The sequence below is a fragment of the Halichoeres trimaculatus genome, unplaced genomic scaffold (genome assembly GCF_033239565.1).
Source record: "Halichoeres trimaculatus isolate MK-OKI-2021-1 unplaced genomic scaffold, fHalTri1.1 fHalTri1_scaffold_16, whole genome shotgun sequence".
Lineage (NCBI taxonomy): Eukaryota > Metazoa > Chordata > Actinopteri > Labriformes > Labridae > Halichoeres > Halichoeres trimaculatus.
In genome coordinates, this window is record NW_027437194.1 from 28,179,890 (window position 1) to 28,197,301 (window position 17,412).

Genomic DNA, 17,412 nt, shown 5'->3' on the forward strand with positions numbered 1-17,412 from the left:
AAATATCTCCAAGGAATTTGACTCCGGTTTAAACCGCACTCTTCCTGTACAATTATCGTGAATGAACACTTGATATTATAAAAATAGAAAAAAAAAATCTTATAAGTTCTTTTTTTAAATTGTTTTATTTTATTTATTATTATTATTATTATTATTATTATTATTATTATTATTATTATTATTATACTTTTATAGTATAAACTTTTTATTATTTTATTTATTGTAAATATTCTTTATTATTTATTTATGTATTATTATTATTATTATTATTATTATTATTATTATTATACTTTTATCGTATAAACATTTTATTATTTATTTATTGTTAATATTCTTTATTATTTATTTATGTATCATTATTATTATTATTATCATTATTATTATTATTATTATTATTATTATTATATTTACTTTTTTTCTTACCACTTATAAGTGGTAAGAAAAAAAGAGATAATAGAGAACTTTGTACAGAGGAGAACAAGGGTAGCCTACTTTCCACGTTCACAGTTCATTATCTCGCGTGTGACCGCATACCAACCATGATACCAACAGGGTTGGGATAAAGTATTTTGCCGGAAAACTGATCAAAATGGAGGTTAAAACTTCGGTTTGCTCTTACGTATGGACTTGACTCAACTTGCTCCTGGCTCCACCCTCCGTTAGTCAGCCAGCCTAATACGTGTTAAGACTGGTGCTTGTAACTTTACAAGCATCTCAGGGAGACGGAGACGGGGAGGAGAAAGAGGACTTTCCCCGGCCCTTATCCGAATGACCCTAAGAAATTCCTAAAAGTTAAAAGTTCGACCAACATTTCGCTTTGAAAAGCAACACCGTCCGAAGACTGACTTTGTCTGCATTTTCCGACTTGGATGAAGTTCTGAATGGAAATAAATGACATCTGAACCGAGGAACGGAGAGAGGAGGTGGGTGTCGGATACAAGCCTCTTGTTCCCTGATCTTGTCCCTGCTCTTTCCAGAACAAACTTGTGATAATACTTTGACACAAGTTGAAAAACAGACGAGTTACTGCTGCTGTTAGATCATGTTGCCCAAGCTTCAGGTCGATCTGTGTGGTTTATAAAGGCAACAACTGAAACGTGAGGGTCAGGACACAAAAGAAAAAGAAAAAAGATCCAAACCACATCAGTGATAAAATCATGGCGTTAAAGGCCAGAGTGCTGTACGACTTCAACTCTGAAAACCCAGGGGAGATCTCCATAACGGAGAACGAGCTGGTGAATCTGTTCACAGAGGAGGAGCTGGAGGGCTGGTTAGAGGGGGAGAACAGCAGGGGAGAGATTGGACTCTTTCCTGCCTCCTACGTGGAGGTCATCAGGGACCACATTACCTCCAACAACAACGGCTATTCCTCTCCAAAGTCAAAAGCCCTGACGCCAACCCACACCTCCTACAGCTCCTCTGACACCCAGTCTCAGAGAGGACCTGGGGCTGGGAGTGGTGGCAGTGGAGGTGGCAGCTTCCACACAAGTCATGGCAGTGATGATGACTGGGATGATGACTGGGATGACAGCTCGCCTGCTACTGAAGCTCCTCAGGGTTACAGCAGCACGCCTCCCCTGTACCCAGTGACCTCCTCCTTGCCGGGGAGGCGCGAGAGCACCCAGCTACATCAGCACCATGCCAAGAGCTCTGGCACAGTGGGGAGGAACCTGAACAGGTTCTCTACCTTTGTGAAGTCAGGAGGGGAAGCCTTCCTCCTCGGGGAGGCCTCTGCTTTTGTGAAGGACGGGGACAAGATCTGTGTGGTGATGGGGAAGCATGGACCTGAGTGGCAAGAGGATCCCTATCCATTTACCTGCACCATTGATGACCCGACAAAGCAAACCAAGTTTAAAGGCATGAAGAGCTACATGTCCTACGGTCTGACCCCGACACACACCAATATACAAGTAAACCGCAGGTAGGCTCCCCCTCCTCCTCCTCTCCAATTCTTTGCTTTCTTTGTTTCCAAATTTGACCTCTTTACATTTAGATAAGTGGTTTTGTGACTTTTCTGATGGCACAGCTGTTCTCATATAATGACAGAACCAATGCTGACTGTGGCCTCTTGCTTTCTTGAGTTCTCAGGAATCTCCTGATTCTTCTTTGAGACTCACCATGTGCTTCTTACATTTCTTCTGTCAGCACGTCTGGAAATTCAAACCAACTCTTATTAACTTGCCTCTTAGTTTAGATAAAAGTCTTTTCTGTTCATAGCTGAAAATATCAAATTCAGAGTGTTGAAGGAAATAGCTGTAGTAATTGACAACATATTAGAATGCATTACGGTTGAAATCCATCCAAAGAAGAATTGTAATATTATTATTTGTTGTATTTACAGAGCACCAAGTTCGAATCTGAACAGCTTCATCACATATGCTGGAGATCTTTCCACAGAAATTGGGCAGAAAAAAGGTTTAATCTGTGGTATTACTAACATTGACTTACTAAACCCAAATAAACACTAGCTACAAGGAGAAACCAGGTGCAGCGGTTCCATGAACATATTTAAGTAAAAAAAAAAGGTCAAAATGACCTTTAACAGATATGAAAATGATGATAGCTAAGTGTGTATCAAAAAAATTTGTCAAAACCTGAGTGTTGAAACGTAAATATGTGGATTGTTTGGTCTGTAAGACAGCAGGAAGGAAAAAATGTTCTAAAACAATGATCATGAATGAAGTGATGTTGTAAGACAAGTGATGGACATTAACGATCAAATATGGACACTAAAAGACAATCAAGAACTGTGTCATACATCTGTAAATGGAATCAATATTCATAGTAATCTGATGATATGTGAAAAAGAGGAGACTAAATATTGAGGAAACAGGGACGGGACTAGATAAGCTCTTCTTCTCCCGTCTTCCCTTTCGGACATGTACCATGTGATCATCTATTGACAATGTGTGATATTGTATAAGTGTGCTGACATGACTGAAATCAAAATCAAATCAAATCAATTTGTTTTCCAGGTACTGCTCCATGTTGTTTTTTTTAATCTCTTCTCTTATTTCTTACCTTCTCCCACACGCTTTTTTATTTTTTTTGTCCACTAAAAATATCTCAACAAATCCTTGCATTTGTCTCCATTCTGTCATTTCTTCAGGTATAAACACTTTGACTGGCTATATGCTCGCCTTGTGGAGCGTTTCCCTGTCATCTCAGTGCCCCACCTGCCAGAAAAGCAGGCCACCGGGCGTTTTGAAGAGGACTTCATTTCCAAGCGGAGAAAGGGGCTGATCTGGTGGATGAACCACATGATCAGCCACCCAGTGCTGGCGCACTGTGACGTTTTCCAGCACTTTCTAACATGCGGGGCAGATGAGAAGGCCTGGAAACAGGGGAAGAGGAAGGCAGAGAGGGACGAGCTGGTTGGGGCAAATTTCTTCCTCACAATCAGGTTGGAAAATGCATTATATTCTTGAACGTGGTTTAAATCAACATGTACTGGTTTTCTCCAGCTCTTGCACAGCCAGAGCTGAAAGTGTCAGCAGATAGTTCAGAGAGCTCTAATGTCAAACCCATATGGTCCTCTGAAATGCTTCTGTCCTTTGTTTATCAACTTTAGGATCAACAGATTTTTTTGGTCCAGCAAGTGGTTCTTAGCTGGGGATCCTGAGTTGAATGACTATGAACATTCCTATGGCAATGTGTCATTTCTGCTGCTTCAGTATGACAGTTTTTTCTGACTGATGGTTTGCATTGTTTTAGGGATGGGTACAAAATTAGGTACTTTTATACTTACCGACCGAATTCTGTTAAAAGTTCCTGGTACCAATTCATTTAAACCCAAAAGGTATCGTGTTTAGATACCTAAATGCATCCTTGTGACTGTGAGGGAGTGGGAGAGAAGGCGATTTTCCATACTGGACCTGAACACAGCATTGCAAGGTTACATTCTGAAGAAAAAATTTGTCAAATAGAAATATTTTTACATTTTATTTTTATTTTTACAACATAAACACAAAAAAGTACCAAAAATTTGTACTGTTGAGTACAGGTACCAATTGCCAGGTACCAGGCAATGGTACCGTATCGATTCAAATGTGAAAGGTACCCATCCCTACATTGTTTTAACACCGTTTGTTAGCATCAACTCACCTTGGGTGGTGAAACAAAAAGGCACCAGGTAATATCCATATTTTCTTCCATTAAAACACTAAAAACAACAACTCAAAGGGAGCAGGGTAGAGTTTATCCAAATCAAAAAAATAAAACCAAAACAAAACAGAAGGTTCATGTTAAAAGTAAGCAGCTACAAAAAGGGCTCTAACTTTTTGGGTCACAATTACCCAAAAGCAGTAAAAATAGATCAAATCCATCCCAGAATACAATGCTGCTGTAGCACAGATCCAGTTTTCAGTTGCAGCATGGTCGTCCTGTTCTGCTTAAAAAAATCATGACCCTTATGACCTTTTTTGGCATCATAATTTCACCCTTTTTCTGCATTTACTGGCCGCCAATGAATTTGTCAGGTTTCACTGTTGCTGTAACAGTATTGTGGAATATAAAGGCAGTCATCGTTAAAGTACAAGTTCAGACATGTTGAGTAAAAACAGTACGCCAAAACCACAAGCAGCACTTCACACAGTGTTCCCAACAAACTGTGATGAACACGGGATAGAAAGAATAGCAGGAGGCTTAAGAATCAAACTGCTCTGTTGCTCCAAAAAACACATTTTGTCTGTAGTGTGTAGTGTGTTCTGTAGTGTTGAGTTCATCATGTCTCTTGTTTTCTCCACCCACTTTAGCAGAATAAAATACCAGAGAATGTTTGCCCTTTAGCATGGTGCTCATCAGTCCCAGTGTGCTGTAACTAAAACCTTTCATCGTAGGGAGTGTCTGATGGTGAGATAAGCACAGCAGATGATGAAGTTGTTTTGACATGTTTGTTTATTGAAAGTGAGCTTGAAGTGCTGCACTTAAAGCACCCAAAGGTCTGTACTGAAAGTCTTTCTTCTTCATTTTCCTTAGTACGCCCCCTGTCCAGCTCGACCCCCAGGAAGTCGAGGGCAAGATTGAGGGCTTCAAGACCTTCACCAAAGTAATGGATGAGAACTGTGTCATTGTGAATGCAACCATCAACGAGTTTGCTCGCAAACAGGCAGCAGGGTTTAAGAAGGAGTACCAGAAGGTTGGACAGTCCTTTAAACTCCTGGCACAGGCGTTTGAGCTAGACCAGCAGGCGTTTTCAGTAGGCCTGAACAAGGCGATTGAAAACACAGGCGAAGCCTATGAGGCCATTGGGGAGTATTTTGCTGAGCAGCCTCGACATGACCTGGATCCTATTTCTGACCTACTGGACCTCTACAGAGGACACCTGGCCAATTTCCCTGACATCATCCATGTGCAGAAAGGTGGGAAATTATGTGTGTGTGTGTTTGTGAGAAAGTACGTCTAAATATGTTCTTGACCTAAGTTCCCATTCAGTCTTTCAGAGGGGGTTGTTAATGCTAAAAGGGTTGTGGTATGAAAAGGGATTTCTACATTACAGAGGTATGTTGAGCATAAGCCTGAGTTTTAATGTCAAAAAGTTTAGGAGCCCTACAATAAGTAATTAAACCCAAAGCAGACAGTGCAATGGTCAACAAATACAAGATTACCTTCAAAATGAATTAGAAATTAAACCAAAGCATCATTCTATTGTTCACTTGTTGGTCAAAGTCCAATGTGAGCTTTCAGGAGCGCTTGTAGGGTATAGGGGGTTGGGACACTTGCTGAATGGTGCCTCTGCAGAGTGGAGGATTACAACAGCACAAGGCCTGTTGCTCTCATACTGCAGAACATGTTACATTTTCTGAAATAAAAAAAGTTTTAATTACGTTTACTTGCAATTGAACTAGTCAGTAATCTTTCCTCTAACGACTCAGCTTCAAGCCTCTGTGTCTATCAGTCTTTCCAAATTCTGGCCTGTTGAAAACTGAAACCCATGGCCAGTCCATTGTGTCATTCCAGGTTTTGTTAAAGCCTTAGCTCACTTGCTGGAAAACACAAACACAGAAATACACACATACAGGCATGTAAAAAGGACTTGTACTTTCTGGGGATTGAGTTTGTTGGTTCCCCACAGGTTGGGAGGAGGGAGTTGCTTCTGGCATGCAAAATCCTAACGTTTTCCAAACTAAGAGGCACTGTTTCTGTTCACTGAGCTCTGTTCTCTGGATAAACCACAGCTTGGACAATGGAAACACCATCTGAATCCTGATTGACTGTGGTTAACTAGATTTTTTACTTCTAACGAACAAAAACACTGTGTAGTATGACCAAATAGAGCTTAATGACTAAACCACAAGAAGGGTAGATGAAAGCTGTGTCTGCATGTGTCTAGGTCGTCACAATAAATAATTCACTTAACCCTCACATTCACCACGGCTGCCTTTGTTGCCTGAGATGAAATGTCATGTAGTGCTGTTTTTAAAGAAAGAAGAGGTAATCTCTTCTGTCGTTACTTAATTAAAATGTGATAGAATAAAATCACATGCGATCATCCAGATGAGCTCTTTTGTTAGCTTTAAGCTACAGTGGCTGCATGGAAGTAACTGATTGAACTTTACAACCTAATTGGGTTGTGTGATCATAAAAAGGGGCATAAATCACAAACCATGAAGATGTTAGCAAGTAAGTGGTAGTATGCTAACAAAAGATATCTTCTGATGCAGTGGCTTTTCCAATGTGTTCATTTCATTAGAATAGAATAGAATAGAATAGAATAGAATAGAACAGAATAGAATAGAACTTTATTGTCATTGTAACAAGTACGACAAAATTGAAGTCACAGCAGCAATCAAGAAAACAAAAAGTAAGAAAGTGTATAGAAAGTCCAAAAAGGTCCATTAGAAAATAGATGATGACAGCTTGTCCATCATTGTCCAGTTCAGCCAGTCTCCACCTCCACAGGGTCCAGGACTGAGCTTCTTCAGTCATGCTCCATCTCTGTCTCCTGTAGAGATAGACTTAGATAGATTTGAGATAGACAGATATAGATTTTTTGGGGCCAATAACGATACTGATTATTAGTAGGCAAGGAGGCCGATAACCGATATTTGAAGCCAATATTCATTTGCAGTCAAAGTGAAAATTTTGGCGTACAAAAATTTGAACAATACAAACTCCAACACTTAACTTCATTAAATGCCTTCAAGCACATGTGCATTAAACAGCTACAGGCATGTAATGTAGTTGAATTAATTTTCTGTTTGGTTTTACATGACTGATTTTAAATGTTTTGACCATCTAGGGCTTCCATAGTGTAGACAAGGAGAAAATCTGTGCAGAGAAGTATCAGAGCCAAAACAACACAGTTTTGAATGGGTTTCATATCAGCCGTCAGGTTAAAAAAATGGCTGATACTGATATGCCCCAAAATGCCAAATATCGGCCCCGATAATCGGCCTGGCTGATAATTGGTCTATCCCTGTTGGAGATAGAGCTTAGGTTCCCATTAATCATGGATGGAAGGACAGGTCCATGTCGTCACTTCTTAGCTCACACCTGAGAACCAGCACGTCATCCTCACCTCCTTCTCCTCACCTTGTGGGAAAACATCAGGCCTTGCACCAGTTAGCACTGACATGCTACAGGCTGCAAGCAGCTGAGTTCACATGTAAACAATGCAGCCATGGTTATATGTAAGATCTCCAGACAAACACAGGAGAAAAGTAGTAAAAATATCACTGAAGCCACAAAAAGTTTGGTGTCCATGACCAACAAATGAGCCAAACAAAGTAATGATCCACTCCAAATACAAAGATGACGAAAAAGAGACAAAAAAATTACAAGAAACGGACAAAGAAGAGAGAGCTCCTGCAAAAGGCAGCCATAGCCAACAGGGCGGCACCTAGCAACCACTAGTATGCTAACAAAAGATATCTTCTGATGCAGTGGCTTTTCCAATGTGTTCATTTGATCAGAAACAGTCATAGATCCTTCTTGACTTTTACAGTCCATTGTATTTTTGGACAATGCATGCTAATTGTTACGCCCTACTTGTCCAAGACAGACCTCTTGAGCACAACAGTGTAACAGCTTAGGTTCACATACTTAGTGCAAAGATGGCTGCCACAAAGTAGGATTATTCAAAGATCATGGGGAAATTTGTTGCATTGTCATAGGGTACAGTCTTGTTCTTTCTTCAAGCACAAGTAAGTTCCACCACTCCCTGGTTCAGTTTGGCAAATAGCAATCCTTTAAGATCAAACAAGTGATATGTGGAATACATCTGTTTTTATATTTCATTTTGAAAATTGTCAATATCCATTATCCATAGCTTGTTTCTTTACCTAATTCTCTTTCCCAGTGCTTGCTCCTGCAGTTAAAATGAAACAACAAGCAGGTTTAGTTATACAAAGGGAGTGACTGACTCAGAGTTCATAAAATGAATCCCATAATCAGTCCCAGCTGAAAGCTCTGAAACTAACTAAACTACAAATGCTGTCATGAGAAGCAGCACTGTTACTTTTGCAGAGTAACATACTTGAGCACATCCCCACAATGCAGAGTCGGCACAATTGTCAGAGTTGTGAAATAACAGCTTTTAACATTTTTTCCTCAGATTACTGCTGAGTTAGAGTTTCTATAAATTGATAGTTTAAGGAAAGAACCATCATCAATAGCGAGGTTTGAATGATTGACACAGCATGTGGACTTAGGTTTTCTTGAGGCTTTTTTCCCCCTTATCTTACTATGACACTACAGTGTGTTGATGAATCATGTAGTGCTTTCTTAAATAGCTATCAGTTTACAAAATCATTGTAGCAAACCCTTTAGTGAGAGCAGCAGCTGTTAAGATGCTAAGGTGGGCAGAAATGTTGACCTACATGTTTTCTGACTTCACCGGCTCTGGTTGTGTTCCAAAGGCTACATCTGATTTGAATGAGTGGAGATTCCTGGACCTCTTGTCCTGTGCTGCCCTGGGACTGTAGGAATGCAAAATGGAGCAGTCTCAGGATTAGTCTCCCCTCCTCCTCTTTTCTTCTCCCTCTTTTCCTTCTCCCTCCTGGCAACACTGCCAGTTGCAGAGAAGGAGGTAAAAGAAAAGGGGAGGAGTGTGTGTGTGTGTTAGATAGAGAGAGACAGTGCACATTCACATAGTGTAGAAGCTGAATAAATTTCCCACCAGCCAACAGTGCAAGAGTTTAGATAACAGCTTCATAATCGCCTTGACAGCAAGGCGAACAAAGTCCACGTTCAACTGATTGGTTTCTTTTGAGAGAACAAGTGTGTTTTCTGATTGTGTGTGTAAGAGAGAATATGAAATACACTGAGTTCCTCTCAGTCAGTTTTTGTGGGTCATGTCCAAATAAAAAGCTTTGTCATGACAGTAGCCGCTCTGAGTCACCTCTGAGTATTTGGTAACTATGAGAAAACCTGGAAAAAGTATAAAGTGACTAACTTACTTCTCTTGTTTGAAGACATGTTGTCGTCACTTTGGGGAAATTGCCTGTCTGTCTCTGTTGCTATGGTCTTTAAAGTGTAGGCTCAAGTCTTTGAGAATGTCACCACATGGAAAGTTCCTCTAGCTTCTTTAACTTAGGGGAGGGTTAACATTAGAATTTAAGCTGCTGTTTTGTATGTTTCATAAGTCTGATCACATAGCCTTCTATTCTGATGAGAGCTCTTGTCATGCCATGAAGTTTTGGACTCTTATAAACTTTAATTATGCTTTTATGCTAGCATGAAACAAATCCAAGTACTGCTACGTCTGTAGCCTTTAAGCGCTTTCCAGCCCCCAGTCTCTCAAAAACAGGGTTGTGTTCGTTTCATTTTCCACCGCTTATCGGGGTCTGGGTCATGGGGGCAGCAGTGCCATCAGGGAAGACCAATGGCCCCTGTCCCCGGCTACTTCCACCAGCTCCTCTGGGGAGATACCAAGGCGTTCCCAGGCCAGTTGAGAGATCTCCTGGGTCTACCCCGGGGTCTCCTTCCAGTTGGACATGCCCGAAATACATCCTAAGGGAGGCGTCCAGGAGGCATCCTCACCAGATGCCCGGACCACCTCATCTGGCTCCACTCAATACGAAGGAGCTTTACTCCAAGCCTCTCCTGGATGTCCGCGCTCTGATCCCTATCCCTAAGGCTGAGTCCAGAGACCCTGCAGAGAAAGCTAATTTCAGCCGTTTGTATCTGCGATCTTGTTCTTTTGGTCACTACCCACAGCTCGTGGCCATAGGTGAGGGTTGGAACGTAGATTGAGCGGTAAATTGAGAGCCTTGCCCTCTGGCCCAGCTCTCTCTTCACCACAATAGACCAGTATAGTGTCCACATCACTGCCGACATCGCCCTGATGTCTGTCAATCTCTCACTCCATTTTCCCCTTACTTGTCAACAAGACCCCGAGATACTTGAACTCCTCCACTTGGGGCAAAGACTCTCTCCCAACCTGGAGTGGGCAACCCACCATTTCCCAACTGAGAACCATGGCCTCAGACTTAGAGGTGCTGATTTTCATCCTGGCTGCAAACCGCCTCAGTGCGAGCTGAAGGTCAGTGTTCGATGAGGCCAACAGAACCACATCTTCAGCAAAAAGCAGCGATGGGATCCCGAGACCCCCGAACCTGACTCCCTCCGCCACTTGACTGTGCCTAGAAATCCTGTTCATAAAAGTAATGAACAGAATTGATGACAAAGGAAAGGCCTGGTGGAGTCCAAACCTAATTGGGAACGTGTCTGGCTTCCTGTTGGCAATACGGACCAAGCTCTCACTCGGGAAAAACAGAGAGTGAACAGCCCGTAACAACAGGCCATCAACTCCATATTCATGGAGAACACCCCACAAGATACCTTGAGGGACATGGTTGAAAGCCTTTTCCAAGTCCACCAAGCACATGTGGACTGTTTGGGCGAACTCCCATGCCCCCTCTGGCACCCTTGTGAAGGTATAGAGCTGGTCCAGTGTTCCATGACCAGGACGAAAACCACATTGTTCCTCTTGGATCCGAGGTTCGACCAACCATCAGACTCTCCTCTCCAGCACCCTGGAGTAGACCTTACCAGGGAAGCTGAGGAGTGTGACCCCCTGTGTCTTTGCTGTTGTATTGACATCTTATCAGTAATATACAGTGTCTCATCTTCTGTACTTGCAGTCACCTGCGTTAATTTTTCTAATCATACACTTACCGAGAAGCAACTCGTAAGCCCAACATTAAAAAAGCAGCAACAAGTTTTGATTAAGAGTCGTTGGACCAAATTCTTTTCCAGTATCTTTGTGAGTGATGCCTTGTACATGAAGGATATGAACCAGCTCAGGTTTAAGAGATTCTCCCTATTTATTGCTTTTTAATGCAGGACATAATAAATGCTGGTCTTCCATCCACACCACATACTGAATTAAGATATGAGCTGTGAGACAAATCAGATGCAAAGGAAGGGCAGTACCAGTATGCTAATATGAACTAATACAATTAGATTCTGGAAGTGGTAACATCATCTTTTCCAAAGCAAAAATATTTGCATACTCTTTTGTCGTGAGTCAAACTACTGCCACCAAACTTGATATAATAAAAGCCACAATGATAAGCCAAAGTTTAATGACAAACTTAAATCTCAGCTGATGATCTATGCCAGAAAGGGTTTTAGGAAGGAAGGAATATGCAACCAACTATAACTTTCTGTGTCTTGAGAAAAAGTTGAACAAGCACTGTTGGGATGATTAAAGGCTATGTTTTCCTGTAGTTTTTATATTCCTATCTGCACAGATCCTGGTTTATACTTCGTATTCATGCAGCAGTTCTAAAGCCTTCTCCCTCTCTGTCCTTCCCAGGTGCACTGACAAAGGTGAAAGACTGTCCAAAGCAGGAAGGTGAGCTTCACAACCGCTGCAACATCATTTCCTGCGCCACACTGGCAGAGATCCAGCACTTCCACCGCACACGTGTACGAGACTTCCGCTCGCAAATGCAGCACCATCTCCGTCAGCAGATCAGTTTCTTCCAGAAAATTACGGCCAAGCTGGAGGATACCCTTCAGAGGTATGATGATGACCAGTACTGAGAGAGAGACAACAGGAAAGTCGACAAAACCTTGAGGAAACGAAGGGGATGATTTCAGAGGGGTCACTGCTATGGACGGCTGAGTTTCTTCTCCAGGAGTGTCCTTAAAAACAGGGAGGACCACTCTATATAATGGATCTTGGGCCTGGAACAAGTGTACAAAGAAAAAATACCACTCCTGAAAAATAGAGGCTACTCCCCTTGGAATGAAAAGTTCTTGGATTACCTGGACAGCTCTGATGAATGTAGTGGAAAGGGGATTTTGCTGATGCTGAAAATGTTTTGAAGCTCAGTGGGACTGCCAACACTTCAAAAACAGCTGCTCTCTTTAAGACAAGGCTGCACCTTGAATCCCTTACATGCCTTCACTGCCCAATCACTTAATGAAACCCTTCATCTGTGTATCAGGTGACTCAGCAGACTGAGATAACACTTCAGAATCACCTAAACTGGACCTTGGAGTGATGGTCTGACATCACTTAATGAATTGGGTAATATTTAGTATATGTCTGTTTTTTTACTTGAATAACCTGCTCAGTATTGCTTTAATGGGAGATAATAGCATGCAAGTATTTTTCATGTGGATTTGCTAAGTTGGGTGTACTCTGTTAAACCAGGTCTGCAGTGATGTTCATTAGAGCTGAGAAATAGCTTATTTCTCTTGAACTGGTATGACTTTTCCTTAACAATTGACTTCAAATATGTTTTCTCAACCTGTGGAGGTCAGAGATAGGGCTCAGGGCCGAGGCACTTTCTCCAAGTCATGGATGACTCCTGACAGAAGAGCTTTGAACCAAAATCTGAATATGTAAACCCACCACCTGTAGCTTTGACAACATTTCATAGACAAAATACAAAACATATGTGTGTGCACATATCACACACATGTATTCTTCTTCCCACCACCCGGGAGCATCAGAATAACTGTTTGAATTTTTCATAATGGCTGTAAGGAGGGACACACATTTTCAAATAGGGAGGTGTCCAGGGTTGTTGCAGTTCCTAAAGAAGCACAACAATTAGCCCACAGAGCTGGTTGTTGTCATTTTCAAGTATTGTGACACTGGCCTGAAAAACATTTCATTTTCATTATCGGTCGGGCCGATTATCAGGGCCGATATTTGGCATTTTGAGGCATACTGACATCTGCCTTTTTTTTATCCAACAGCTGATAAGACACAAATTTAAAACTGTGTTCTTTTGGCTCTGATGCAGTCGTCAGATCTGTTGTCTGCAGTCACTAGTCAGTCCCCAGCACTGTCCCACCCACAGGGTGACTGCAAATCAATATCGGCTTCAAATATCGGATATCGGCCTCCTTGACTACAATTAATTGGTATCGGTATTGGCCCTGAAAAATCCATATCAGTCTATCTCTAGTTTGAACACACAATATCATGCAATGATTTCATGGGCTGGGCTGTAAAAAACAACTTCTGGGTTAAATTAGCAGCTTGATCTACAGAGAGCGCGTATCCCATTATCTGATGTTCAAATGTAACAAATGTGTTCCTCAAAATTAGACAAGTCATACCATGTGGTATTTACTTTAATAACTACGATTAAGTACTTTGGTAATCCATTGAATGCACAAAGTTTGTATACTCTTCGTTGTGCTGTCAGTTTTCTGCTCACATAGTTGTTTCTGGTGTCAGCACCAGGGTTGTTAACAGTGTGCTACTGAAACATGTTATTTACTCTGATGAAACCATTGATCACTTTTTGTGTTTAAACAACTGAACAGGATTTAAATAAAAGAATGTTTAAATCTGTTCTGACTTGAATTTAAAATTTAATGTGTAAGACTATTTACCTTTAATCTCTTTAATCAGTGTTTTAAGAAAGGAGCATAGCATAAAGTAAAAAGTATAGTATCATCATAAACTGACATTTCAAAACAGCCTTCTTATAAGTAACCAGCATTTCAAATGAAAGCAATGCACAGTACACTTTAAATGAAAAATAACACATACAGAGCATATTTTCACAAACTTTCCAAACTTTAGAAGTGATTTTAGAATAACAAGTGCACTGAAAAATGTCACTGTAAATGTATAAATCTCAAAATCCACCTATCAATTGGAATGTATGAAACTGTTTTCTGTGCGTCATTCAGTGTCAGCCTTCCCTAAAGAGATGTGAGATGTGTGTGATGGCTTGTTTTTCATGGAGGCAGCATCAGTCCAGTCCTGACATCTGACACCAGAGCTCACACACTGTGGGTCAGGTTACGATGGTTCCAACCAGCCTCTACTCACCTCTCTTTTCACTGCTTTCATTCTTCTTTTATTCTTCTTCATTCTTCTTTTCTTCTTTTTATTGGACATAAGTATTACAAGGTGATGCAAGGCCATTCTGAATAGGTTAGTACTCCTGGGTTTATTAATGCTTTTAAGACACAATCGTATGTATTTCTTTTACTGCAAGGGAACATGTTATATGTGCTGTAACCATTATACACTGAGCATTTGACAAAACCTATATTCATGACAGACTTAACATAAGAATGTAATGAGGCTAATTTTCACACTAACACTTTTGTACTTTTAGTCTTCAACCATGTGAAGCGTTTTAATCTCCCTTAATCGTTGAATTGTTTGCCTTTTGAGGTCTACCTCTCAGGGTTTTATGATGCAACACAGTTAATTTAAAGTCTGTTTAATGTGTTCAAGGTTAAGTTTTAAATGTGCAGATATTTAACAGAACAGCTCCAAATAAAATCAACATTAGATCTTAACAGTGTGAAACAAAATGATACAGTAAATGGATTAACATTGAAAAAATAATACCAGCCAATAACTGAGTAATCTGTTTACACTCTGTTTGTATTCCAGTAGATGTTTTCTAAAAGGTTTATATGGACTTCAAAGCACATTGTTTTCATCACACTGACATGCAGTTACTATGATTTACCAGTCAAGACACGGTTTAAAAATGGTACTAACTTCTAATATGTTGTAACATGTCTGATCCCAGTGAAGCCACATTTTCTTATCCTTTTTTTTTTTTTTTTTTTTTTTTTACAGTTGAAGAACCAAAATGGCACATCTAACAGAATAAGACAACCTAATCACTACTATGGAGGGTAAAATATATAGCATTATATAGATTTCACACATTTACATATGTACATTTCAGTGCTGTGAGGCAATTAAAACATTTTGTCTAATTAATTACAGGATTTGTAATTAATTAATCTAATCAATCGCATTTTAATCTCATATCTGCTTAGGTCCCCAAATAAATAATTTGAATTCTAGGACAGTACAAAACTGTAGTGCATGACTAATCAAATGAATTCACAAAGAAGAGAAAAACATGTTTTTTTCAATTCTACTGCAACTGTTTACAGCATCTATAGAAATAAATTATGTTTTTCAGCAGGGGAAGGCAGGCTCCAACCTAGGATGTGTCGCAGTAGTTCAGAGAGAAAAAGCGGCGCCATCGTGAGAAAAGACGACAGAGATCATGGAGAGGATCAAGGGATGGACACGATCAAAAAATGTATGTTTTGTCTGTTTTTTGTCTGAACCACTTATCCGGTTCAGAGTCACGGTTGGCTGGAGCCTATCTCAGCTGTCATTGGGCAAGAGGCGGGGTACACCCTAGACTGGTCGCCAGCCAATCACAGGGCTGACACGGACAACCATCCACGCACACACTCCCACCTACGAAAAATTTAGAGTGTTCAATTAACCTGATGAGCATTTTTTTGGACTGTGGGGGGAAGCCCGGAAAGAACAAAGCATGCATGGAGAGAACATGCAAACTCCCCACCGAAAGGCCCACAGGCCAAGCTGGAAATCGTACAGTGACCTTTTTGCCGTGAGGCTGCAGCACTAACTGTTGCCCCACTGTGCAGCCCCTGTCATTTATATATTTCCAAAAACAAGACCGATTTCTGCAAGTTAACAAAATAAATTTCTAAAGCAACATTTTTTCCTAAAAGCACTTCCATCAAACCCAGTATTGGTAGTGTTTCAGGGTTGGAGTTGAAGACTGAGATCCTACAGAGGTCTTAAAACCAGAAGAAACATCTGTCACTGCTGTACCAAAGGACACCCCATGTCTGTCTCTACTGTTACCGCCTGAAGTAGTCCCTCCATCACCTGGCTCTTCAGCATCCATTGGCCCCCATAAAGTCATTCCAGGGGCCAGACTCCTCCTTCTTGGGTTCTTAGGTACCCTGGGTGAGGTAGGGCAGCTTGCAGGACCAAGTGGAGTGACCACCACAGAGGGGGTAGTCATGCTTCGTTCTGCCTGACCCAGGGAAGGGCTGCCTGCACTTGGTAATGTTACTGCAGCAAGCTGCTGGAGCAGTCGCAGCCGAGCCTGTTTCTCCTTGCGGCGTCGAAACACAAGAATCAAAACTATAAGGATGACAATGAGGAGCAGACAGGCCAATAGTGGCAGGATAATGAGGAGAGGGTCAGAGGAGGGACGAGGGAGGACCTCAACGTACACTGGTTGGGTGTTGGGATGGTTTGCTGGACCAGGTTTGTGGGAGATAGATGTAGTTTTGGGTTGTAGGGCATGACTTTGACCCTCTCCTGCTCTCTCTGGATCCTTCCCTGAGCTACTCGCAGTGCGAGTGTGGTTCCCCCATCGTGAGTGATTTCTCAGCTTGTGTTGAGTTCTGTTTTTGTTCTTTGGTGCCAAAACGTGAGGGGACACCCCCACCCTGACCTCGCCTCGAGTCGTGGAATCCCCTCGTGTAACTCCTCTTCCTGCGGAGGTTGTTCTGTTCTGTGCTGGTTGGTGAGTTGTGTGTTTGTGATCTGCTTTATTTGAACCACTTTGACCATGATGCATCTGGTGGTGGGGAAATATGGTGAAGTGAAGCTCACCCCTCGCTGGTTGGACATTTCCAGCCTTCAGCAGGAAGATGAAGGAATCATTGAGCGGTGTGGCTGGGGCGTGGCCTTGAGCAGTTGTGAGTGCTGATTTGTTGTCATGGAGATGGCTGTCACTGTCACTCAGGTTCTCCTCAATGGCCACCCGACCTTGTACCACATCTCGGAAAGTGAATGACTTCAGGACTCCTGAAGCTTGGTTAGGGTCGTAGGTGATCTGTATAGGTAAATACACATTAAAAATCAATAGCACACTGTACTAAATGAGTAGAAGTGTTTCTCAACATGCCAACACACAAGAACTCAAAATGTCTTGTTTTAAGGGCAACTTAATACCATCTGTTTTTTTAAATTTGTTTTGTTGTCTCACACTTTGCTGCACAGCAGTAATGTATAAGTCTACTTGGGGTTGTGCTAGTACTGTGTGATATTACTTTTACTTACTCTTCAAACTTAAGAATAGTTTCAAAACATACCTCTGACTGTTGGGCATTTAAATATTAAAGGGATAGTTCCGTTTTTTTGAAGTGGGGTTGTATGAGCTCTATGTGACCACTAAGGACATTAGA

At 41.3% G+C, this 17,412-nt stretch overlaps 2 protein-coding genes across 2 annotated transcripts in view; one reads left to right on the forward strand and one right to left on the reverse strand.

Moving 5' to 3' along the window:
* Positions 1-680: 680 nt before the first annotated feature.
* LOC141805943 (sorting nexin-18-like) lies at positions 681-14,692 on the forward strand. Its single transcript, XM_074691207.1, has 4 exons — positions 681-1,921; positions 3,110-3,403; positions 4,978-5,360; positions 11,762-14,692. Exons 1-4 carry the CDS (start codon positions 1,158-1,160, stop codon positions 11,989-11,991), a joined length of 1,671 nt encoding a protein of 556 aa, XP_074547308.1. The 5' UTR covers positions 681-1,157; the 3' UTR covers positions 11,992-14,692.
* Positions 14,693-15,947: 1,255 nt separating this feature from the next.
* The window catches only part of LOC141805722 (chondroitin sulfate proteoglycan 4-like), a 33,549-nt gene continuing 32,084 nt past the window's right edge, over positions 15,948-17,412 (reverse strand). Inside the window, exon 22 of the mRNA XM_074690905.1 lies at positions 15,948-17,060. Coding sequence (XP_074547006.1) covers positions 15,948-17,060 — 1,113 coding nt within the window. The remainder of the gene's footprint in view (positions 17,061-17,412) is intronic.